Source organism: Brassica rapa, chromosome A09 (genome assembly GCF_000309985.2).
Source record: "Brassica rapa cultivar Chiifu-401-42 chromosome A09, CAAS_Brap_v3.01, whole genome shotgun sequence".
NCBI lineage: Eukaryota > Viridiplantae > Streptophyta > Magnoliopsida > Brassicales > Brassicaceae > Brassica > Brassica rapa.
In genome coordinates this window covers 13,108,809-13,135,214 of record NC_024803.2, presented here as the reverse complement: position 1 = coordinate 13,135,214, position 26,406 = coordinate 13,108,809, and the positions used below count along the sequence as shown (strand labels likewise).

The window sequence follows — 26,406 nt, the reverse complement described above, 5'->3', positions numbered from 1 at the left end:
GCACACCCAATGATTGGATTTTGTTTATTGGGCTTAAATAAAAGCTTACAGTTGGTTTATTGGACTTCAATGTGGACGTGTTTAGCATAATAAAGGACATTTTTTTCTTATTTTGTTAAAGACGTTGACGATCGGCCTAAGCAAAAGTCTCCTCTTCATAACATCCACAAGAGATTCTTCATTCATTTTATCTTTTTCAACAACCTTATCAACAATGCAAGAGCTTCATGAAGCGGCAATTGCTTATTACAACAACGGCTCCACGGATCAACAGACTTTGGCATGGCAGTTTTTCTGTTCAATGGACGGTGACGGTAATGGCCGTGTCAGCTTTCGAGAGTATACCGACTTCTTGTGTAGAACCACCGGTTTCGCTTGGGTCCATAGCGAGATGTTTCAGGAGCTCGACCGGAATAGAGACGGCCAGCTTGACTTCTGGGAGGTCTTGACGCTTTACTATGTGGCTCGGACGCGGACCATTGGCTGCCGCACGTGCCTCCAGCCTCTCATTGGTTTGTACTTTACGTGTGTAACGTGCTTTGAATCGCAATGTGTTGGCGACACGTTTGATCTCTGCGTCAACTGTTATATGCGGCGGAATTATAATCATCCGCATCGTGTCTTCCTGGATAGTTTTGTTTTATTACGATCTAAGCGTAGCCACCCTCCTATGGTACGTTTACTTTATGAATTGTTTTCTATCTATTAAAGTAATTTTTTTTTTAAAACACCAAAAACTCTATAAACTAATATTAATAGAACTATAATATTTTATTAATTAAAATACACTAAGTTTGATATCACTTTTCAAAAGTACAGTCAATCAAAAATACTTTAACATTTGAGTTTAGTATTTAATGATTATTGTTTATGGTTTAGTTTTTAAAGGATAAGGTTGAGTTTATAAACTTTTATATATAATTCTTAAGTATTTCTAATGATTTAGGAGGGTTAACTTTGTTTTTCATAATAAACTTAATGTACTTATAAAATGAATAACATTTAAATGTAAATTTGGAAAATGATTTCAAATTTGGGATAAAGTTAAAATTCCCACATTAAATTTTATGAATACAAAACTTATGTTGGTATAGTTCGACTATGTGGTGAATAAAAAAATTTACAGTAAATGTCGATACATTTTAAATATAATATGACAAAATAACATCAAAATATGTTAAAGATAAAATTCATTAAAACCTATAAAATTATTGTTTATATTTTCACAACCTTATATACATGAATTATTAATTTATGCTTACCTTATGACTATATATTTACATAAAGTTTTTCAAAGAATCATTATTTTATTATCTTATTGATTGTGTTATATTTTATATTAGGTGTTTTTCGCACATGCTCGCATAATTCTTTATAGGAATATTTTTATTTTATATTTTATTAATTAAAAAAAAGAGCATGATAAATAATTATTTGTATTTTAAACATTTTAAATCAACCATTAATTATTTATATATGACAAAAAAATTTAATTAAAATATGTATGCTTATTATTATTTTGAAATTTTAAAAATAATTACATATTTTAAATATTATAAAAATTATCATTATACAAATTTTTATTGATTGATATTTAATTATAAATTATTCACTTCTTAATTTTTTAACTTTTACAATCTAAAAATATTATTTAAACATAAAAATATACAAAATTATCTTAATTTTTAAATCTAAGATTATTATAAATTTTTTTTTAATTATATAATATTTTAAAATAAAAATTCATTAAAAATAATAATGACATTAGCCAATTTAACTTTTAACATAAAAACTCGAATATAAAAAATAACTTCGTAAACAATAGTATAGATAGATCCAAGTTAGGGGTGTTCAATCCGGATATCGGTTCGGTTTCGGTTCGGTTTTTTTCGGTTTTCGGTATTTCGGTTAGTAAAATATAACTACCTTTCTAAATCCATATTTACTTCGGTTCGGTTCGGTTTATATACTGTCGGTTTTCGGTTTATTCGGTTTTATACCAAAAAACATAATTATTTTGTTTGAGATTATATTATATGAATTTTAGAGTCATATTGTCAATACAGTCATTTATTTAAAATATATTACATGTTCAAATAAATAAACAAAAAAAATAAAAATGCCTCTACCATCAAATAAAATAATCAAATCTATAACTAAAATCAAAGCTTAAAATTTTGAAAATAAAAATATGAAACAAAATAGAAACATGAAAGAAAAGTTTTTCCACTCTTCCAAATTAGTGTTCATTAAAGTTATACTTTTTCAATTGAAAATTTTCCATTAATTATTGTCTATCAAATTTATAATCTTCATATTAATTTAGTGAAGACTAAAATAAATAAAAAAGATCAAAAAAGACTTAGAAAATAAAATGTATGAATTGCGATGTATTGTTATTTAGTTATAGTTCAAACGTTTTACAAATTAAAGTTTTTTATTACTATAAAATTATGGTAATAGTTATTAACACAAATTTAACTTATGTAACAAATAGATTTTCATGTATTGTTATAAAATAGATACATATTTATATGTTTCTACTTTTAATCGGTTTTGTTCGGTTTATTCGGTTTAATCGGTTATATACCAAACCATATCCAAATCCTACGGTTTTTATAAAATTATATCCATTCGGTTTATATGGTATATACCAAAACCAAACCATATTGTCTATTTCGGTTCGGTTCGGTTTGGTACGGTTCGGTTTTACCATATTGAACAGCCCTAGATCCAACTCATAACTAAGGAAATTTTTTAATTGATAGTGTTTATTAATTTATCAAATATTAGTTTATATATTTTATACTGTAATTGGTTTTAATTAAGACTTAGCATAAATTAAAATCCTTTGATCGATTGAAGACATAATGTCGTTTTTTGCTGTTAGAAAATTGGGAAATTGCCACAAATAGCACATTCATAGTATTACTTTTCATGTTTACACTAACCATTTTTACCCTCATTTTTAATGAAAGGTAAAAGACAATTATACCCTTAGAGTTAACTAATCTAGACTTAGGGTTTAGAGTTGAGGGGTGGGGTAGGGTTTTTGGAATGTGAAATTTAGGATTCTAATAAATATATAAATAAATACTTAAAAATATATTAAAATTTTCAAAAATAGTTTCAAACATAATTTTTCGTTTTTCAAAAAGAAGTTTGAAAATAAAAAAAATAAATTTGAAAAAAATAATTTCAAAAAAAAAATTATAAAAAAATTCGAATTTGAAAAAGTATATTTCGAAAACATAAAAAAAAATTACTTTTCCTTTTTTTTTAATTTCTTTTTAATTTATATTTTTTATTTTATTTTTTTATTTAAATAATAATTTATTATATATATAAATAACAAGGACATAAAAGTCTTTTGCCACTTAATGAAGAAAGTATTTTTGAAAATGTCTTCTTAGTAATGGTAAGAATGAAAAGTAGTACCATAAAAGTGGTAAACATGTAATTTCCCCAAGAAAATTTAACATTTTGTACGAGTGATCAAGATTATCCAGATTATTAGTATCTTATAAATATTATATATATTGGTACTTCGTGTTTAGTGTTTTACCGATTATAGAGATATTGAAATTTATATCTGCAAGATATATATCTTGTTACTAAATAACTAAAATAATTCCCTATAGGATAAATATGGAATACAAACCGCAAAATATTTAACTACACAATAGATACTTTTGTTTTTTTTTTTAAATAAATTTTCATATAAGCCTTCACTCAAAGAAAGAAAAGAAAGAATTTTCATAGCAGACTCCTTTTTTTTTTGGATAACTTCATAGCAGACTCCTTTTTTTTTCGGATAACTTCATAGCAGACTCCTTTACGTAGAAACTTCATGAAAAAAGATCAAACTACACCTGGTCCTTATATAATCCATAAATCGAACTAGTTGACATAGAAATTCCAATATAACTCCCGAAAACCACAACCAAACTCTCTCATAAAAGAAATACTAAAATATATAAACATGAGAAATTTTGAACTTCAAGATAAATTTTAGAAAATATTAAAATGGAAATAAATAAAAAAATCATGTGAAAACCACAAATCGTACTCATGATTGAGAATCTCCATGTAATTTGAAAACCAAATTTAATCTTAAACAACTAAACAAAACCAAAAAAATTAGAAAACTTCTTAAAACCAAATACCCTTTTGAGTTCAATAAAGTCATTTAACCACATAAACAATATATGTCAGTAGTCTTTCCAAGACCCAAAATTTGTCCAATTAAAAATAATTAAAATAAATGATGAACATAAATTTTAATAAAATATATATATTTTTATAAATTTATATTTTTTTAGAATTCATAAATTATTTAAAAAATTTATAATTTTTACTAAACAATTTTTTTTGTAAACCAAAAATTAATGAAGTATTTTCAAAGTTCGGTTCAAAATCTATTTTGATCTATTATGATAATCAAGCTAACTGTTACAAGATATATAAAATTTCTAAAAGCACTTTAGTTCTTAATATTATTATTCAGCTTATTTTTAATATGTTTACGACATTAGATTACCATCTAATAATATTATTAATTCAATTATAGTATAGTATATATAATTTATTTATTGGATAATAATTTATCATTGAAATATTTAGTAATATTTAAGAGTTTAAAATTTATTTTTATTATATAATTAAATAAAATGAAAATGTTGATTCTGAAAATAAAATAGAAGTGGTCAATATGTGTTAAGTCAGGTCCATTTTATTCGTTGTAAAACAGTAGCAGTCAATATCTGTTAAAACACTGGAAAAACAAAAATTATCCAAATCGCATAAACTATACAAGGGTTAATAAAACAACCAAATAATGGTATGGTCTCCTCTAAAGTTGCAGGAGCCGCCTGGCGACCAAAACATGCCCGAACAACATCCTGGGATGGTAAGCTTTTTTTACACACAATTACACAATATTTGTTTCTCTATGTAACGGCAGGTATTCCGTTTCTTATTGTCGCTTTCCAAGTACTTTATTCGTAGTGGAAAGGTATCCATTTTGATTTTATATTTTTAATAAATAAAGGGAGTTACAGAAAATAATATGTATATTTAAAACTGATTTGGTAACTTATTATTAACTAATAAATATTACTAAGGAAGACATAAAATGATCATTTTGTTTTGATTTATTGATTATAATAACATATGTTGAATATACCCAATTAAATCCAACTGAAATCATTATTTGATAATTTCTTTTAATGTTTATACTAGTTAGTGTATTGTTGATATATATATATTGATAGATTCATTGCTTTCTAACAAAGTCCGGACTATCTATTTTGGTTCGTTACACCGAAGTAGAATTTTGTGTTTTTCATTCAATTTAATTTTTAATATCGAAAAGCTATTTTATTACTCAAACAACATGTAATTTGAGAAGTTATATCAGAATAGAAAAATAAAACAAAAAAAGATTTTCATAAAAACTTTTGATTTTTTAGCTAATGAATTTGTAGTCGTGTTTTGTGTTTAAGGCTGGTAAACTATTTTGAAATTTTGAAATCTCATAAGTCGGAAAATGCAATAGACTTTATCATAATTTTATTTATTCCTTTTGATAACCATCGTGCCAACTACCCTATAACTCTATGTTTTAATCTCTCCTTTCTGAATTTAAAATCAAATCTAAACACTAAATTTAGATTAGTTAACCCTAGGAATATAAGTGTATATTTACCTCTTCAATGAAATATTTTGCTCATTTTTACTTTTAAAAACTATATTTGTGATTAAAAAAACTTTTTAGTGTTATCCTAGTGAATTTCTCTATTTTTAAAAACCATCTAACATTTCTTTTGAGATTGAAACTAGACTTCAGTTTCCTCGAGCTGTAAGTACCCTTTCCATATTGCTTACTATTAGTATAATCCCCACCAACTGATGATGAGTAATTCACATGAGTCCTTGGAGAGCCTCAACAAAGGTTCTCTGTTCTTTGATTTCCTGCTGGTGTCCGAGCCATTGACACACTCTTAGTTAGTTTCATGGGCCTACTATCAAACACTACTAGAAAAGACCAGAGATTCATGGGGAGTGATCAGAGATGCATCGACTAAGCTTGGCGCCAATACATCAACATGCTTTCATCACTAATTGATCTCTGGTGGAATGTGATATTAAAATTCTTCCAAATCATCACCTAACAGATTGTCTTCCTCCATCATCAACATATCCTCATCACTAAGTAAAACTTCCTCCATATGTTCATCATCTTCTCCCAAACCTACTTGACCCTAAACTGGAGAGCACCATTAACCAGAGCATCCAAAGGCTGAGTACACATCTTTTCGTCTTCCTTAAGATAAGATGATCTGGTCACTTCATTTTGTGCTAAAGCAGTGGATGCATATCGAAAGATAATGTTTTCAGCATTGACTTGCAGAGGTTGAAAAAACTCTACAATAGCACTAGTGATCTTCTTTTCAAAGCTGGAGACGAAGAAAGCGCATTTTGTGTCTCAGCCGCCAGTAGAACTGCATAGTTTATCTTTTAATTCTAGTACTGACTGCCACTCCTAGACTCATATTGTGTTCTCCAAAACAACCTACGATCTTCCTTGAGGCCATTAGAGTATGGTTTGTAGGAACCGTTGTCTCGTACTTGTGAGATAACTGTAGAACGACGATTCTCATGTGATGAGCAAAAACTCCTATGAAGCCGAGAGTGATGGTCAGACCGGGCATAAAGATAGCCTCCATCGTCCACCTTTTTGTCCAACAGCCGGGTCCTTCAACTGTTTGCGAAATCATGGTCGTTCTTTGTATCATCTCTGAGTAATGACTCATTCTTTTGAGCTGGCTTAGGACTAATATCTACTCTGGAAAACACGTTCATTTTCTGACTCTCAACATAAAGATCAGCTACCTTTTTCTCGCAGGATGACACCTCATGTGAGATGATTCCACAATAGGAGCAATATTTGAAGAGTCGATCATCCTTAATTTGGATAGTAATCTCATTCCCTTCCATAGAGCTGATCTTTCTTGAAATTTTAAGGGTTTGCGGCTATCCATATCGATCTGAATTCTCTCCTCAGTAACATCGACCACATGAACCAATCTAAGTTCAATGCTGTGTAGATTGAGCTCAGTCCACAGATGTAGTAGGATTCCCGTTAACTGAATCCAAAAAGGAATAGCCCAAGGATAGTATTCATCGACAATCGACTCTCAGCGGACAAGAACAAACATACAAAAGTTGTAATGAAAAGGTCAAAGCGCAAGTACAAATTGTAAGTTGATATAGGAAATGAGGGATACACGTGTAAGTTAATAAAAGAAGTACGAAGAGGGACACGTGTCGATTGAGAGTGAAGTTGTTGAAGAATTCGTTAGAGTTTGTTACGATGAGGAACGGTGGGAGAATAAACGAGAGAAGGAGAAATCATTTGTGGATTATCCAGATATTAAGTGAACTTTTCTCAATTTTTCTGTGAGTGAGAGTGATCATCGTATCATCGTTTTTGAGCTGTTTCTAGTAGAAGGAGATGATCCCTCCTCGTCGTCCTCAGGTGGTAACTCTTCAAGGTGCTCATCAGCAGGAGTGTCCATCTTTTCAATGTAGAAGGCTTGCCCGAACACAGTTGGTTTCCTCATTTTCCTCTTGATGTCAAAGTGGAGGATGTTCTCTTTACCCAAATAGAGATCAATCGTGCCTTCCTTCACATTAACAATAGCTCCTGCTGTAGCTAAGAATGGTCTTCCTAGAATCAATGGATCTTGAGCCTCCTCACCCATCTCAAGCACCACAAAATCTGTAGGTATCTCATACCTTCCAATCTTCACAGGGAGGTCCTCTAAGATGCCCACAGGGTACTTCACTGAACGATCAGCTAACACCAGAGAGAGTCTACACTTCTTGTACTGAGTGAATCCAAGCTTCTTTGCAACAGACAAAGGCATCAAGCTGACACTAGCTCCCAAATCGCAGAGACTTTTCTCAAATACCATAGGTCCAAGAGCACAAGGTAGTGTGAAGCTTCCTGGATCCTCTAATTTCTCTGGAACATCAAGCCTCTGGATGATGGCATTGCACTCATGGGTAAGAATCATCATGCCTTCCATCTCCTTCTTCTTTGCAGCTACAACATCTTTCAGGAAATTGTTGTATTGAGGAATCAACATGAAAGCATCGATGATGGGCATTGCAACCTGAGCTTCACTCATTTGCTTCTCAAACAGAGTTTTGTACTTCTCTAGCAGCTGCTTCTTGAATCTACCAGGGAATGGAAGTTTGGATTCATAGGGAGGAGGAACAAAAAAACTTTCACTTGCTGGAGTAACAATTTCGCCATCCTTTACTGTCTTCTTCTCTTCTCCAACCTTTCCTTTACCTTTGGCTTCCACTATCTTCTCCAAGATCTCGTCATTGATCTTCTCATCAACAATCACCACTTCATCATCTATGTTGATGGCCACCTCCTCACCTAGTTTCTCAGCATCCTTGGTGAGGGTTCTAGGAGGTAACTGCTTACCACTCCTAAGGGTGATAGCTTTGGCCTCCTTGGGATTTTGGTCAGATTTTCCAGGTAGAGATCCTTGCTGGCGATTCTGGTGAGTATTCATGGAAGCAAACTGATTCTCTAAATTCTTGACTGTAGAAGCAAGGTGTGAGAATTTGTTGTTGAGCTCATTGTAGCTCCCATTAATCTTGGAATGAAGGTTCTTCAACTCATAACCAACATGCTTCTCACTTCTAGTCTGAGACTCCAAGATTTGCTTCAGTAAGGTATCAGTGCTGCTCTCTTGAGGAGCAGAGGAACCAGACGAGGGGTTTTGCTGAGGCTGATAGCCGCCTTGCTGGTTATTTCTAGGCGGATAACCACTCTGTTGGTTGTTGGGATAGGATTTCTGTTGGTAGTTGTTGTACTGAAAGTTGGGCTCCTTTTTGTACCAGCTACCATTGTTGTTAATGAAACACAACTCCTCTTGACCTTCCAAACCCTCAACCTCATTGACAGCAAGTGGATCTTCCTGCTTGGAGTTACCAACAAACTTCAGCTGCTCTTGGGTGGCTTTTTCATCAATGAGTAGATCGATCTTGTCTTCCAAAGCTTTGATCTCTTTCCTCGTCTGCTTATCATCTGTTCTACTGCCTCTGTCGTGGTCTCCACTGTAGACTGCATCACTCTTTACCATGTTGTCAACCAGCTCTTCTGCATCCTCCTCAGTTCTCCCTAAGAAGAACCCATTGCTAGCTGTATCCAGTCTGACTCTGTACTTAGGAAGAGCACCACGGTATAATGTGCTCAGCAAGCTCTCCTTAGAGAAGCCATGGTGTGGGCATTGAGCTTGGTAGCCCTTGAATCTCTCCCAGGCTTCACTGAAGCCTTCCAAGTTCTTTTGTTGAAAGCTGGAGATCTCATTTCTCAGCTTAGCAGTTCTTGAAGTAGAGAAGAACTTCTCCAAGAATGCTTTCTTGCAGTCATCCCAAGTGGTGATAGAGTCGCTGGGTAGAGACTTCTCCCACTGACGTGCCTTATCCCCCAAAGAAAAAGGGAATAGCTTGAGCTTTAAGGCATCTTCGGACACACCATTGGTTTTTGACAACCCACAGTAGCTGTCGAATCTGTCCAAGTGATCAAATGGATCCTCTAGAGCCAAGCCATGATACTTGTTGTTCTCGATCACGTTGAGGAGTCCTGATTTGATCTCAAAGTTGTTGGCTGCCACAGCGGGTGCTCGGATTCCCAATCTATGACCATGAATGTTGGGGCGGTCGTAAGTGCCAATGGGTCGAGCTGCTCGCTGTTGGTTTTGTGGAAAGTTGTTAGCTCCATTGACGCCCGCATCATTTTGAGGTATGTCTGCCATATCAGTGTCCAATCTCTGCAAGTGAGCTTGTTGCTCTTCTTCTCTTCTCTTTCTAGCACACTCTCTCTCTAATGCTCGGAACTAGGTTTGATGGACCCTTGCTCCTCAAGTTCATACACCTGTAGATTAAAGAGAGGTGAAGAAGAATCAGTAACAAAAGAAAATAAAAATGACTTAGTCTCAAGTAAGTGACTAAATCTCAATGTTGAAATCTACTCAGAATTTGGCAACGGCGCCAATTTGGTGTTAGGAGTTTTCAAGACTCCTAAGACAAATGTTGTAGTATAAAAGATTGTCGAACCAGTTCTGAGGGATATCAAAGCACTGAGAATGCAAGTACTCACTTAATCTAAGTGCAACCAATGATTTAGATGGGTTTTAAACTACTACTAAGACTAGAAAGCAATAACAGAATGATACTTTCTTGACTAAGGGAAAAGAGAACTCATGGGCATAGGGATTAGACCTTGGGTGATCAAGTATCGAACTAAGGATGGCAAATGATCAATCAAACTATCAACCTTAAGCCTAGACACAATTCTAAGCAAGCTCTATGTCTAGATGAATGCTCATTTGCTAACATATCTCAAACATCAAATGTCTTTGGTTGAATAATATGAAAGCAATCATTACTAACAAGTCTATTAGCTATCTTAGCATCTTTAACAACAAATGTCTTTGGCAAAGTATACTAAAAGCCTAGGATAGTTGTCTCAGGCATTTCATCAAACACCTTTTGGGTGGAAAATGTCTATTGATCAACTTTTGAGTGGCCAACTCAGAAGATGCATTATGAATACTCTACTAGCAAGGAACAAGAATGATCTACACTAAAACATCCTAGAACTAACCTAATCACCCTTAATCTCCCTAACCCATGAATTCAAAAGGTGATTACTCACTAATCTCCATGATTCCTCTTAAACCCATATTGGATTTCAGATTAATCATGTAGAGAAATAGATAAGAAATCAACACAAGAACATAACAATCAAAATCCAAGAGATGAACTTCTCAAGAGAGTTTTTGTGTATTTCTCCAAGATAAATGATAATCTGCCTCTTCTGGCTTATAAAGTATTAAAACATCAAAACAAATGACTAAAAGGTCCCTGAAATAACATAAAAAATCGTCCAAGCAAAACACCCGGAGTGACCTAGCATAATCGCTCCAGGAGGTCACTCCCGACGCGTTTTTTCGTGTCTCGGCGCGTCAAAACGCGAGTGACTTGAGCTGGTCGCTCTGGCTGGTCGCTCTGGCTGGGAGTGACTTGAGCTAGTCGCTCTGGCTGGGAGCGACCTCGGTAGGTCGCTCTGAGAGGTCACTCTGCGATGCTCGACCATGATGGATATGCCTCTAGTAAATTGATCATAACTCCTTCATTACATCTCCAAATGACTTGAAACCACTTCCATTAGAAAGCTAACTCAATTTTCTGTGTCTCCACAAAATCTTAGCAACAGGAGATTTCTCTAAAGGCTCCATCCATGCTCATCTTTCACCTCTTTTTGGATCACAATGCTCCCAAACATCTCAAATCACTCCATGGCACACTCCAACACCTAATAAGGACAATGAATGCAAAATGCAACCTAGACATGGCTAAATCCTAATCTATATGATGAAAATGTTCATGGATGAATGGATAAAACAATGTAAATATGCAAGATATCAGAAGCCTCCAACCAGATGATGTTTAACCCTTAAAACTCCACCATTCATGGTTTTACCACAAAAGTTACATATCCAGCAACCTAATTTCTTAGCATCAGCAGTTGCATATTTTCTTGCTGGATCCATTTGTTTAGTTGAAGTAGACATGGTGAGAAGAAAAGAGTAGAGAGATTTGAAACAGAGCAGAAACAAGAACCAAAAGGTTTGTAGAAGGAGAAGTGCAAGGAGAAAGAGAGACTTGGACAGTGCAAGAGTCGTGAAATTTTTATTTTTTTCAAAAAAGTAAAGAAATCAATTAGCCAATTCACGTACATTGATGTTTTGGAACCATAAATAGAAAGTAAATATGATCTCAATCATAATTCCTTTTTTTTAAATGTAAAATAAGTTTTAGTCGCCTAAGCAACGAAGCGTGAGGCGTCCAAAGCGGCTCGAGGCGAGGTTGAAGCGACGCTTTCTTGAATTCGCCTTGCTTCACGACTCCGAGGCGGTGAACCCCCAAACAAAGGTCGCCTCACGCCTTAGCGACGCCTTAGCACGCTTTTTTAAACCAAGGTTTCTACTTAGAAGCTCTTGGCGTGGTATGATCGATTCTTTGTTGTAACAGACCTTGAATCGAGTTATTGGATTTTTATATTGAACCTTGATTTCACTGTATCACAAGTCATTGTCATTGTCGAAATAAAATAAAAACCTACTGTTTCTCAGATCATTTGCAGTGATCTTATCCATAAATCCAATAAGTTTCTTAACATTTTGTTTTTCAGATTCAATATTTTGCTAATAAGAGACATGCCATATTCTCGAATTAAATTATCATCTGTTTGATCTGTGAGTTGAATTGATTTATCATCATTAATGATGATTTCTTTATTTACCCTTATAACCCGTCACTGCAGAATCTCCTCAGATGATTGTAACGCAACGCATGTTTCTGTATCGAGGATGACAATAAAATTTACTAGCGGAGACTGTTGTACTTTTTGGATCGTACAAAGGATACCAGTTCAATTAGTTTGGTTTAGAGTAAAGTTTGGTTTGATGATTTTTGGTTTGGTATGGTCTTTTTCTTCTAATTATTATATTTATAAGAATATTTTATTATTTTACATTGAAAAAGTAGAGAGAAAAGTGCTGAATATGGGGTTGACTAAATAGAAATATAGAATATAAATATTGAATCAATAATTGTATTATATGATGAAAGATTTGAATATCTATAATGAGATTGTGGAAGTGTAGTTTCAGATGGGATGGTGCACCGCGTTGTCAGCAATGGAAGCTGCATTTGCTGTGGGATCTTTTGCTGGCTTTTGCACTATTATGTAAAAATCATGTTCTATCTCATTGTTGTTTTTGTTCTTAAATATTTAGCCAATAAACGCACTATAAGTTTAAATGGCAGACTACAAGATAAGAGAGTAATACTACAACCTTGATATTAAATATGTTCAAAAATGTAAGTTTTCAGTAGTCTATTTTGTAAATATGGTTAAATTTGTTGAAATCTGTTAATACGTTGAAAAATTACGGAAGTCAGTTGAATTCTAATTTAGGGCATTTACTAAAGATCTAATTATACCTCATGTTTTTACTTTTTACATCATGTTTAGGACATCACGTCATGTCCTTTTAAGTTGTGTGGCGTTTTTTTTTAATTAAAGGTTTTTTTCATCTGATAGATTAATATTAGATCAAACAACGTTTTACACAAAAAGCTGGCAAGGCATCACACTTCTGGAACCAAGAGCCAGCGAGATAATATGTACCACCCGGAGACTAAAGTTGGTCATAACAACAAACCCCTAAAACTAACAATGACTAAGAAGTGATAAGATATCCAAAGGCATGCTAGGAAAACAAAACTTCATGAGAGGAAAAGCACATCGATATTGGAAACAAGATTGAACGAGAAAGCGACGCATGATTGAATTATTGGGGTTAAAAGCCAATTTCGTAACACTGTTCCACCATGGAACAAGCAAACAAACAGACTTACCCCCGCTCCTTCAAAAAAGAAGCCAAGAGATGACAACCCGAGCAGCCGACAAAAGAGAAAGATTTGGCCATCGACTACTCAAAGACCAGCCGCAATTGAGCACATGCTCCCTAGCCCCTTACTAAATAATCCAGAAAACCCGTAGATTGCAGACCAAGGGACCACACAACTTCTCAACATTGATGCTTCACCCACTGAAATCACAATTCAACCACACAGGAAATACGAAACAATAACTCAGAAGCCTCAAAAAAGACAAGCAAGCACAAAGTTCACAGCAAAGAAACTCAAACCGCATACCTGAACCGTGTCACTTCAAACCAAGTCGCAAGACCAAACCAAATTCAAGACACCTTAGAAATCTTAATCTCCTTTAAAAACAGACTGAAAGCCTTAACACAGATCTTAACGACAACCAAACACCTTGACCTGAATCCACTACCTCCCTCGAATCACCTCCACTGTGAAGCCTCAGACAGAACCAAGATTCGCTGGAAGCCAAACACTTTGAAGCAGAGCCAAACTCATATCGAAAAGCTTTGGACTTAGACTAAGATGAAGACCATTCAACAACTAAAACTAAGCATAAGCATAGAGAACAATCTACACACCAACAAAGGAATAAAGAAACAGAGACAAGCTCGAGAGACATCAATGAATCACCGAAACCACCTCACCAGAGTCGATGGAAGAAGTACTAACCCACATCAGAGCCGGTATAAACTGCATCGAGCACCACCAGAATCAGAGACGAATCCAGTGAGATCTCCCATGCAGCCATACTGCAACAGTAAAACCATATCACTACACAGACCTCCCAATGCCTCGATTGCCTTAGCTCTGCACATCCCACCTAGATATAGATAGTAGCGACCTTCTCACGACTCCGACGAGGCTCGCCGATAACCAAAGAGGGTAAATAAAGAAATCTCTCTTTTGCTTTTCTTCGACAACGTTTAGAGTTTTCAGTCAGCTTCTCTTTCAACAGATTTTTTTTAAGAGCATCATTATCCCTATATCTTAGGAGATCTCTTAACACAAATTGTGATTAAAAAGAACAAGAAAAAAGACAATTAAAGGAAGAGACGTCTCCTAATTTGGGACTAGAAGGAACGTCCCTTAGAGGACACTTGGCAGAAGGCGATTGACTTGTGCTCTAATGAGAAGGGAAAGAAGAGAACGAAAGGTCGACAATGATGGCGATGGAGAGTTTCGGAATGCAGTTGGATCGTGGGGATGGTGCTTTCGCAGAAGATTCATGGAGCATTCAAAGGTGCAGTGGAGAGGATGACTGGTCCTCGAACGGTCTCAGATTTCAAGGAGAAGGGAGTTCTCAGTGTCAGCGAGTTCATTCTCGCCGATGATAATCTCGTCTCCAAGTACCCTACCTGGTCATGGCTAGTTCCAATTTCAATACCCACTTGTTAGATTTCACCAATCATGTAAAGCTGTGAGCTTTATCAAGTTCTAGGGTTTTAGGTGACATGGGGTTTGGGTATGATCTATGTATCAAAATCGTTTTTTTTTTTTTGCAATCAGGGAAGCTGGTGATCCAAGCAATAGAAAGCCATACTTGCCTTCACAGAAACAGTTTTTGATTACTAAGAATGGTAAAGTAGAACTCTTTTCTGTTCAAAGTTTTTTTTTATTGTGCATTGTGATAAAGTTTGTGGCTTTGCTCTCTGCGTTCTCTCGGAGATCAAGATCTGTCACCTATACATCTTTCAAGATATGTGTGTGTTCGCCTGAATCTAAAGGTTTAACCTTTGGTTGAAGTTCGTGAAGACCTTTAGGGAGATGCCAAATTAGAGACAGACAGAGAGAGATGGCGAGACAAGCGGGGAAACAGAACTGTGGGAGGCTTGTGTTAGTGTCATGCCTCGCGCTTTTAGCAGTGGGACTTGTTGCCGACTTCCTTTGGGCTTCTTCTCATCGCTTCTCCCCTGCCGGTACTTATCTACCTTCCTCATTTACCACCATCATCGGACAACTCCCTCCTGAATCCAATGTGAGTGTTCTCTTTGGTCTCTTATACAATTAGATCTCATAGTAAAGAGAAGATAACACTTTCTTGCTGCGTGTTTCTATTAGGAGAAAGATACTAAGCAGAAGGAGGAGGATAAAGCTGAGGAAAGGAAGCTTTCTGCAACGTTTCAAGATTTGGATGCTCCTCAACTACAATGGGAGAAGATGGCAGCTGCACCCGTCCCTCGTCTTGATGGAGCTGCTATTCAGATTATGAATCTTCTCTATGTCTTTTCTGGTTACGGCAACATTAATCTTGTATGTAAAGCCTGTCTTTTCTACCGGAGAGAGACTTTAGATCCTTTGGTTACTAATAGCAGACCAATGATAATGAGTTGCTTTTGTTACTCAGGTGCGTTCTCATGTTGATGTATACAATTTTGTGGATAATAAATGGGGAGGGAGATTTGATATGCCTAAAGAGATGGCACATTCTCATTTAGGGATGGTAACTGATGGGCGGTTCATGGGAAATCGGCCAATTCCTACATCAACAAGGGTCAACGGTCCCGATCAGTACATAAACATGTTACCTGTGCGAAAACATACATCAACTAGTACAAAATTTAATTTGCATACATGAACTTTCAAAATTTGGTTTTATTATACATTGACATAATTTCCGTTAGTCAAACGTTGAGTTGTCGTTAACCAGTAATAGAAAATCGGCTAATTCCTACATCAACAAGGACCAATGGTACAGATCAATACATGAACAATTCACATGTGCAAAAACATACATCAACTAATACAAAATTTAACTTCACTACATGAACTTTTGAAATCTGGTTTTAACATAGGCTAAAACTTAACATTTACTTAATTTCCACTAGTCAAATAATATCAAAGCTAAACTTTATGTCACGTTTTTATTAAGTTAGTTTTTTTGTATAATATGGTAATTAAACTGTATTACGTGGTAATTGAATGAGAAAAATAAATCATGTAGGTCAAACGATTTATTTCTCGTGTAATTCATTAGTTAGCTTCTCTCTTTTATTTTTTTCTTCAACTTTTTCGACAACAAAAAACACCGAGAAAAAAAAAGAAGACAAAATTGAACAAAGAAAAAAGAGAATGTCTTCGATAAGCTAAACATTCTATTTTCTCTCTGTCAATTACTACGTACTATGGTTTAATTATTACATAATACAATAAAAACTTTACCTAATCAACACGTGACAAACCATTTATTTTTGGTATTATTTGACTAGTGGAAATTAGGTGAATCTATTTTATTAAATTTAAGTGCAAAATAAAACTAACATTATTTTCAACATATTTATTACATATTTTCTTTCCTTATTTTCACTCAACTTAACTACTTTATTAATTGTATTTTTTTCAAATAATTTGTCAGCATGTCATATAGAAATGTAAAACAGAACTTGCCTATATTTAAGTGTTTTATTATATTTCTTACATTTTTTATACTTCTTAACTACTTCATTAAGGTATGGATATCAAGTATACGGTTGGGTATGGATTGGTTCTTTCGGATATTGAATTTTTTTTTGTTTTGAAATTATGCTTTGTTCGGGTGGCATTCGAATAGGATCTTTTCAGATCCGGGTGGGTTTGGTTTTTATGTGTAGGAACATAACAATGAACAAAAGTTTATATATTTAGGAATGTCATTAAACAATTTATAAAAAAAATTAACAACAAATATCCGTGCGGACGCACATGTCAAGCTTTAGTGTATGTTTAAACCATATTTTGAAAGTTCATTTATTGAATTTAAATTTATGCACAGGTGAAGTGTTTATGTAATGATCTGGACCATTGGTCCCTGTTGATGTAGGAATTATCCGATTTTCTGCTACTGGTTAACGACAACTCAACGTTTGACTAACGGAAATTAGGTCAATGTATGATAAGACCAAATTTTGAAAGTTCGCATATGAAAATTAAATTTTGTACTAGTTGATGTATGATCGGAACCGTTGGCCCTTGTTGATGTAGGAATTAGCTGATTTCCCAGCAGTTCATCTACATTGTCACTGGTCAATATGGTCCTCAATGCAGAGGCCCTACTGCTAAACATTTGTGCTGGACACTGATACGAATATGTGGAGTGACTTCATTCCTTTACCAGTTCCTAGGTATTTGCTATTCTTTGTAATGATCATGTTCAACTGGTTAAGAAGAAATTGAGTGGCAAGGTTTATTTATACATTTTAGGTATGCTCCAGCTACTCAGCTATGGAGAGGTAGACTCCACGTGATGGGTGGGAGCAAAGAGAATCGACATACACCAGGACTTGAACACTGGAGCATCGCTGTTTAAGACGGGAAAGCACTGGAAAAAGAGTGGAGAAGTGAAATTCCAATCCCTCGTGGAGGACCTCACAGGTTTGTTTAATAGTTTCATGCATCATCCTCCATTTTTATCTGAGGTTTGACTGTTTGTTTTTGTGAGTGTAGAGCGTGTGTGGTAGTGGATGATCGGATTTTTGTGATTGGTGGTCAAGAAGGTGATTTCATGGCTAAACCAGGATCTCCCATCTTCAAATGCTCATGTCGTTTAGAGGTATGTATCCAATGGACTACCTGTTGAAGTGAATATCATCATGACTTCTCTTTTATTGTTGTGTGTGTCCTTTTCCTTCACTTTGGTGGTTCTCAAGGTGGTATTCAGCGATATCATCATGACTTCTCTTTTATGTTTGTGTGTTTCCTGTTTTTGTTATTGATGAGGAGCATTGCGTTGCTTGTTCTCATGACTTGTTGCATGTCCTTACTTGCAGGTGAAAAAGAGTGAAAGAGAGGAGCATTGGGAGTGGAAGGATCACGGAAGCTTGTAATCTTGTGGTCCTATTGTCTGTCGTACTGAAGCTTGTGGTCATGTGTAGTCTTGTTTCTCACGGAAGCTTGTAAAAGCTTGTAATCGATCTTGTACTCTCTTCTGTTGTTGTAATGAAAGTGTTCAAATCTTTTTCTAAGTCTTTTAACTCACTTTTATACTTTAAAAACTATTAAAAATTAATTAAGAGATCTTTTAAAGGTTAAGGGATGATGATGCTCTAAGGTTCTTACTAAAGATCTGATTAAAATACATTTTTTCCATCATCGTCTTCGTATATGAAGTCAGATTTAAAGATGACTGATTTAATATATAGTAGTTTAATAGTTTGTTTTAAGAAGCTATAGCCATATCAATATATATACTATACTAAAAGGGGATATAAACTCCTCTTAGAGTGTTCACGTAAGCACAAAAAATCGTCCAATCAGAGAGTCCAAAGTTGCTACGTCATCTCATTTATCTTTTCGTAAAAAATGAAAAAAAACAAAGCAAAGGATCGAACCCGGGTTAGTATGACATAAATATAGGACAAATACTACTAAGCCATTGAAACTTTATTGGACACATATACAAGAATCACTAAATATGTAATCACAAACTCTTATGTACATTTACAATAATATGGATTCAACTTTCAAGACTCCGATACTTTGTTTTGTAAAAAAAAAATAAGTAAGTGACTAAGCTAATGTATTCTTTGAAAGTGTGAGAACATTGACAAATATGAAAAAACATAAATTTTTGTTTTCGTGACAAAGTTAAGAATTTTGTAAAAGTAAGTTTAACATATAAATTTTCGTGACAAATATGAAAAAGCATAGATTTTTGTACAATTTTGACAAAACAACTCAAAACATAGTTCTCTAATGTCTTAATAAAATATTATTTAAGGGTGCAATAATTAAATATATTAATTCAATAAATTTTGTAATTATAGACAAAACAATAACACAACAAATTTTGAAACATTTGTTTAACCTATCGATTTTTTTTTCATGAGAATCCAACTAAACAAAGTAAAAAAAACAATTAGATTTATTTAATTACCATTTTATTCAATTTTGAATCATTTCAAATTGTAATAATATATCTTTTTGAAGTTACAAAAAAATAATGTTCTTTCTTTATTGCACTAGAATTATATATAGATTTCATATACACAAATAAATATAATATAACAACATAAGCTTGCTTTCTCCGATTCATATCAAAGCAAATTAATTAAATCAATAATATTGTTAGAATACAACAAATTAATATATAATTTTATTTTAAATTAAATTATTTTAAAAAAGTATTTTCATTAAAAACAAAATAATAAATAAGTAAAACTGATTTGATGGTAATTTTTATGACATATATATATTATGTGAAAGAAATATAAGCTTAATATGGAAAAAAAATCTTAAATACAAAAAACTCTAAAATTAACAAAAAAAAACTAATAAAAATTAAACTATGATATCAATTAAAGCTTCTTAGACAATATTAATAAAATATTTAAGAGATAATTAGACAAATTTGATTTTTTTTTGTCAACCAAAAGTTTATTATTAATTAGCATCAGTTATTTCAAGATATTTAAGAAATGATGGACTTAAATAATATATGAACTATGAATAGTAGTACTTTGTAAAGCTGACTTAGATAACACATCTGCACATCATTTCCAGTCCTTTTTGATGCCTAAATTTAATTTCTTCAGAGTAGTTATTCCACAAAGAGATCATATGAGATATTGTTTTGATATTCAGATTTGTTTCTTGACTTTTAAGAAGATTGATATAAAAATGTCTCATTCGAATATTATATGTCTATAACCGAATCCCCAACATGAGACAACTTTGTTTAAGAAGCAAAAAATTTCATTTTTCTTATATTATATAATAAATATATATTATTTACTCATAATAAAAATATAGTTATTCATCTATCACAAATATCTATGCAAATATGTGAATCAAGTACAACAATCAAACAACATAATAATTTCCATAAAGAAAATTTAAAAAATATATTTATGTTAGGTAGTCTTATTTTATATTCTTTAAACAATGTAATACAATATTATACATTATTTTTTTAAAAATTGAGAAATACATATATATATCAGTTAGACAAATTAAGCGATAATTAGATAAATTTGATTTTTTTTCTAGCCAAAAGTTTATTATTAATTAGCATCAGTTATTTCAAGATGTTTAAGAAATGATGGACAAAAAAATAGGATGAACATAAATGATATATGAACTATAAATAGTATTTTGTAAAGCTGACTTAGATAACACATCTGCACATCCATTTCCAGTTCTTTTTGATGCATAAATTCAATTTCTTCAGAGCAGTTATTCCACAAAGAGATCGTATGAGATATTGTTTTGATATTCAGATTTGTTTCTTGACTGTTAAGAAGATTGATAACTATAAGAATGTCTCATTCGAATATGATATATCTATAACCGAGTCTCCAACATGAGACAAGTTTGCTTTAAAAGTAAATAATTTTATTTTTTTTATATTATATAATAAATGTATATTATTTACTGATAATAAAAATATAGTTATTTATCTATCACAAATAACTATGTAAATATGTGAATCAAATACAACAATCAAACAACATAATGATTTCCACAAAGAAAATTTTAAAAATATATTTATGTTGTGTAGTCTTATTTTATATTCTTTAAATAATGTAATACAATATTATAAATTATTTTCTTAGAATTGAGAAATACATATAATATTTTATCAAAAATCTAGTGTATAATAATTATCATTAGTGTAACTAAATTAGGTAGCCAAAACGAAAAGTCTAAAAAGTGTCTTAAAATGAGTGATATTTTCTATAAATACCATAGAGTCTAAAGATTAGTTCTACGGTATGTTTCTATTTAATAAAAGAGATTAAATGTACTTTTAATGAAAATATAACATTGTAATAAGTTGTGTCTAAAAATTAAATATCACATATAGGTAATAAATTGGGTCTAAATAAAACTTTAATTAATAGAATAGATTTTGTTAACGTGTGAATTAATATACACTAGATCTTGAACAAATAATAGAATAGATTTTGTTAACGTGTGAATTTCACTAATAATCAAACAAATATTTTGTTAATTAGTAAGAATTTTGTGTATTTATTATATTTTTGCATTTAAATCAATGCTTTTGAATTTGACCCGAACCCGCGGTCTAACCGGTTAATTCGGTGATCCGACAATTCGATATAGGGTTTTAAAAATATTCATATTTAAAAAATCACTATAACCCAAGACTAATCGATTGAACTGATGTATAACCAATATATAATCCATTTTGATTTAAATTATTATAGTTTCATAATTTATCACTTTTTAATCCAAATTTTTAAAGTTTATTATTTTGCAATTTTATAAAATTATGACGTTTCTACAAAATTTTGATAGAGAAAATGATAGATATAAAACAATTAACAACTATATATATGCCTTGATCATATTACTCCTTTTTATATAGCTTAATTAATTTTATAATAATTGTTTTGTGTAATTTATCTTATTAATAATATATTATAATCGGTTTAAATTTGTTGTTAACAATTAATGTTAAGCATTTTTCTTTAGATAACAAATATTTTGAACATTTTTCATAATTAGTTTTGTTATTATATTTATTGTACAGTGTATAATGTTTATATATATATATATATATATTATGTAATGGCTGTTATTGAATTATTATGTTATTTAAATCAAGTTTATAACCATTATTTAGTAAATATAAATAAAATAATATGTTAATTTAATTAATTTTTTATTGTTTGAAATGTTTTTGTAGTATTTAAACCTGTAAAAATAAGTTCTATTTATTTTTGTTGTTTTATACATTATTTGTATTTTCAATTATTTAATTTATCAAAAAAATGAAAGAAAATTATTAGAAATATTAAAAAAATGAATTCTAATATTTTATATTGTTTGGACACAAGATTAATTATAGTGCTGTTTGGAAATATGGATAGTAATATAAAGAAATGAGTATATTGTTTGGAAACAGTAGTATAAAAAAAGTATTGTTAGTAATTTAACGTAGGTTTATCTATAAAGTAAGAAAGTGTATTTAATTTAAAAACTTACAAAGTAAAAGTTAGGTCCAATACAATGTTTCTGTTTTAATAATATATCCATATTCATCACATAACTAAAATTTAATGAAGTCTAATTTCTTATAAACAAAAATAATTTTCTAATTTTATACGGAAAATAGTCAAACCATAAAAATCATAAATATGTAAAAAATAATTATATTTAAATGAAAATACGCGTGTTAAGCAGGGGTGAATGAAAAGAAACTCTCGTTTGGATGATTAAAACATGACGTACTGTTAGAGCATGTTTCGCTTAACCTCTCAAAATCACCGAACAAAAAAAAACAAACTTATGGAATTTTGGTTGCATAAACCTTAATCAGGGAGGATATTATTGTCTTGTTAATTAATCTTACTCTACAATTATTAAAACCAAACTTAAAAAACAAATTTTCTTGTCTAGAGGTAAAAGAAAGAAAAAAACACAAAAGGCGACAGACAAGACAAAAGAATGTCCCAAACCCAAATCTTCATATCCTCTCTCCCCCTCCTTCCGATGTCTTCGTATTATTAACCCTTATTTCGATTTCTTGCTCAGTTCCCTTGTAAAAAGTTTGTGCTTTCTTCTGTGATCAGTGTTCGAATTCTAATCTGATTAGGGGTTTTCATTGCCTAATCGATTCGGCGTTTGAATTTGCCAATCGGGATTTCTCGATTTCGTGGTGGGTTTTGATTTTTGAAGCGATCACGAAGAGGGTTGATGGCGAATTGACTAAAGGAATCTGGGTTGATGTTGTTCTATACAATAAATGAATCTCTGAAGGTCTCGTGAATCTGAGGATTGTCGTGGAGGGTAATCTCTGAAGGTCTCGTGAATCTGAGGAAGAGGAGAGGGTTGGTTTGATATAATTGATATTTGGGGAATTGAGGAAGAGATGGGAGAGAAGATGGATCTTGTGATTGGTGGGAGATTTAAGCTTGGAAGGAAAATTGGTAGTGGCTCCTTTGGAGAGCTTTATCTAGGTAAACCTCAAATTGATAAATGTTTTAAATTCTTCTATATAAGTTTTATAGGGTTGTTTACATGTTGTTGTGCATATTTTTGCAGGTGTAAATGTCCAAACAGGAGAAGAAGTTGCTGTCAAGCTGGTAAACATCTTACCACATTTAACAAACATATCAATCTTTCAACAATGCAAATGCAAAAAAAGGAGTCTTTTTAGTTCAACTTCAACTTTCATGTGATATTGTTCCTAAAATTCTTTTCACATGAAGACGATGAGAAATTGCTTTTTCATTCCCCATTAACATAACCTTGTTTTGTCTTTTTTAATTTGCTTCTCTACTTCTTAATTATCCGTATGCCTTTTGTCACTCAGGAATCTGTGAAGACCAAGCATCCTCAACTTCATTATGAGTCAAAGTTGTATATGCTGCTTCAAGGAGGGAGTATGTCTCTCACTCTACACTTGAGTTTCTTTGATGATAGGCTTTCTATCTATTGTATATGCCTTCTCTGCTAGGCATTTATGTATCTACATGTGCTGGTTACATTATTATTTTGCAAGCAACTAAAATATGTTTTTGTTTCCTTTGTCTCTGAAGCTGGTCTTCCGAGCCTCAAGTGGTTTGGAGTTGAAGGTGACTACAGCGTAATGGTTATTGACCTTCTAGGTCCTAGTCTTGAAGATTTGTTTAACTACTGCAACAGGAAGTTCACCTTGAAAACTGTTCTCATGCTTGCCGACCAACTTGTCAGTTTACCAATCTGCTCTGCTCTGCTCTAGTTGGTTTCCATCTCTTCAATTCTCTGATTTTTTTTTTTGTTTGTTTATGTTTCAGCTTAACAGGGTCGAGTTTATGCATACTCGAGGTTTCCTTCACCGTGATATAAAGCCTGATAATTTTTTAATGGGACTTGGACGCAGAGCTAATCAGGTCATAAAATCTAACTTGTGATGAGACATGAAATGTGACTGTGATGGTGGTTTTTGCTTCAATCCTTTTCTAATTATTTCAGGTGTATATCATTGATTTCGGACTAGGGAAGAAATACAGAGACCTTCAGACTCACAAACACATTCCTTACAGGTAATAATAATAATATGCCAGTGCTCTGCCACTCCCCTTTATCCTTACCTTTATATCCGTGAACTCAAAGGAATGATTAAAATTTGTGACAGAGAAAACAAAAATCTGACTGGGACAGCTCGATATGCGAGTGTCAACACTCACCTTGGAGTTGGTAAGAGTGCTATCATGTGGTGGTGTTACATAAATTGTGAAAGTTGTGTACTTTTTTCTTCGAAACTTAATTTGGTCTTGTTGCTGGTGTTTGAACAGAACAAAGTCGTAGGGATGACTTGGAATCACTTGGTTATGTGCTTATGTATTTTCTCAAAGGAAGGTTAGAGTCAACAGTTTTCCCGCACTTTTTTCTTGAACAAAGTTTTGAAATCTTCTTGTTTTTTTTTCTGTTTTGCTTTTGTTATCAGCTTACCGTGGCAAGGACTAAAAGCTGGGACAAAGAAGCAGAAATATGATGTAATAAGTGAGAAGAAAGTATCTACTCCTATCGAGGTAAACACAACAACTTGACAGTCATTGGCCAACCTCCATATTTTGGCTGAGCTTAGTAACTCAAATGTTATTGATGTAGGTGCTGTGTAGAAATTGCCCGTCTGAATTTGTTTCATACTTCCACTACTGCCGATCTTTACGGTTTGATGACAAGCCTGATTACTCTTACCTCAAGAGACTTTTCCGTGACTTATTCATCCGAGAAGGTTCTTAGTTCTTACCTTAACATCATTACTCTTACTGTTTCACTCTCGTCTCAGTCCAATCTATTTAACATTTTGCAGGTTATCAATTCGATTACGTATTTGACTGGACAGTCTTAAAGTATCCTCAAATCGGTTCCAGCTCTGGTTCTAGCTCACGTACCAGGGTGATTTTACTTTCTTTTCTTTTTTCTTCTATGGCCTTTGAGTTTCTCTATGCTTACCTAAATGTAAAAATATTTGGGGTTGTACAGCATCAAACAACCACGAAACCAGGATTGAACACTGCTGGTCCTTCTACAAGTAGGCAAGAGAGGCACCTAGGAAAGGAAACAACCAGAGTGTCGGGTGCAGTGGAAGCCTTCTCCCGAAGACACCCAACAAACACTTCGACGCCACGTGATCATTCAAGATCAAGAAACTCTGATGACGGACCTTTCACTAAGCACATTGTAACAAAGAACCTCACACATATTGATCAAAAGCTGTAATTAAGGCAAAGACTTGATTATGTTTTGCTTTTGTTTTGGGCAGCATGGAGAGTCGGGAAGAGGGAGCAGTTCGTCAAGACAGGGAACATCAACATCAAGGAAAGCAGTTGGTGGTGGTTCAAGCTCACGGCCAAGTTCAGCAGGGGGACCAAGTGGTAGCCGAGGTTCAAGTCGTCTGGTATCATCAAGCGGGGGTGGCAGTGGGAACGGGCGTCCATCGAGCAGTCAGAGAGTCCAACCTGGATATGAATCAAAGACTCTGTCTTTCGCTCGTGCAACGGCTTCAAGAAACGCTAGGGAAGATCAGCTGAGAAGCTTCGAGCTTCTGTCTCTTCGCAAATAAAGCAGGAGAGAGAGAGAGAGAGACTCCATGAAAACTTAACCGAAAGGTTTCCATATACTTAAAAAAGATCTTTACACAGGTGATTTCAGCTTCAGCCTGGAGAGATCTTTTGGCAGCACTCTTGCTCGTTTTGTATATTTTAAATGGTGCGATGTGTTGGAGACAAGAAGAGTCAAAAAAAAAACGTAGAAAGTTTCAATTGTAAAAGAGGTGAACTTGTATTCCTCCTATATATACATACCCGTGTCTGTCTTATCATTGTAATAAACAAACATAAAAAGACAAAAATTGTACTTTTTTTTTTTTAAATAATACCGAAGAGGCAAAATCATAGTTGTGTAGTAGTAGGCTCCGAATGTAAACTGCGG

General features: G+C 33.2%; 2 protein-coding genes, 1 non-coding gene and 1 pseudogene across 12 annotated transcripts; all 4 read left to right on the top strand.

Annotated features, from left to right (window-relative positions):
- The first annotated feature begins 27 nt into the window (after nt 1-27).
- Nucleotides 28-13,067, top strand: LOC103839202. Of its 9 annotated transcripts, none has more exons than XR_004451937.1 (4): nt 38-673; nt 4,865-4,909; nt 12,416-12,572; nt 12,759-12,989. XR_004451937.1 is itself a non-coding variant. In XM_009115698.3 (3 exons), the coding sequence occupies exons 1-3, from the start codon at nt 215-217 to the stop codon at nt 12,843-12,845; spliced, it is 585 nt and encodes a 194-aa protein (XP_009113946.1). In that variant the 5' UTR covers nt 28-214; the 3' UTR covers nt 12,846-13,067. The 9 variants fall into 9 exon arrangements, 5 of the variants coding, with proteins under 5 accessions (XP_009113946.1, XP_009113945.1, XP_033137162.1 ...); XR_004451936.1 differs by having other exon boundaries at nt 65-673; nt 4,859-4,909; XM_009115698.3 differs by lacking the exon at nt 12,416-12,572 and having other exon boundaries at nt 28-673; nt 12,765-13,067.
- On the top strand, nt 9,298-9,404 carry LOC117128820. Its single transcript, XR_004452211.1, has one exon. It is a non-coding gene; the product is annotated as a small nucleolar RNA R71 (small nucleolar RNA).
- Nucleotides 13,068-15,280: 2,213 nt separating the features above from the next.
- On the top strand, nt 15,281-18,937 carry LOC108869743 (annotated as a pseudogene).
- A 3,752-nt stretch (nt 18,938-22,689) lies between these two features.
- Nucleotides 22,690-26,369, top strand: LOC103839204 (casein kinase 1-like protein 7). Of its 2 annotated transcripts, none has more exons than XM_033281265.1 (13): nt 22,690-23,444; nt 23,530-23,570; nt 23,801-23,870; nt 24,027-24,175; nt 24,264-24,359; nt 24,442-24,512; nt 24,605-24,666; nt 24,765-24,828; nt 24,917-25,001; nt 25,081-25,207; nt 25,286-25,371; nt 25,462-25,656; nt 25,739-26,369. In XM_033281265.1, exons 1-13 carry the CDS (start codon nt 23,357-23,359, stop codon nt 26,036-26,038), a joined length of 1,434 nt encoding a protein of 477 aa, XP_033137156.1. In that variant the 5' UTR covers nt 22,690-23,356; the 3' UTR covers nt 26,039-26,369. The 2 variants fall into 2 exon arrangements, with proteins under 2 accessions (XP_033137156.1, XP_009113950.1); XM_009115702.3 differs by having other exon boundaries at nt 22,735-23,444; nt 25,459-25,656.
- The last annotated feature ends 37 nt before the right edge of the window (nt 26,370-26,406 follow it).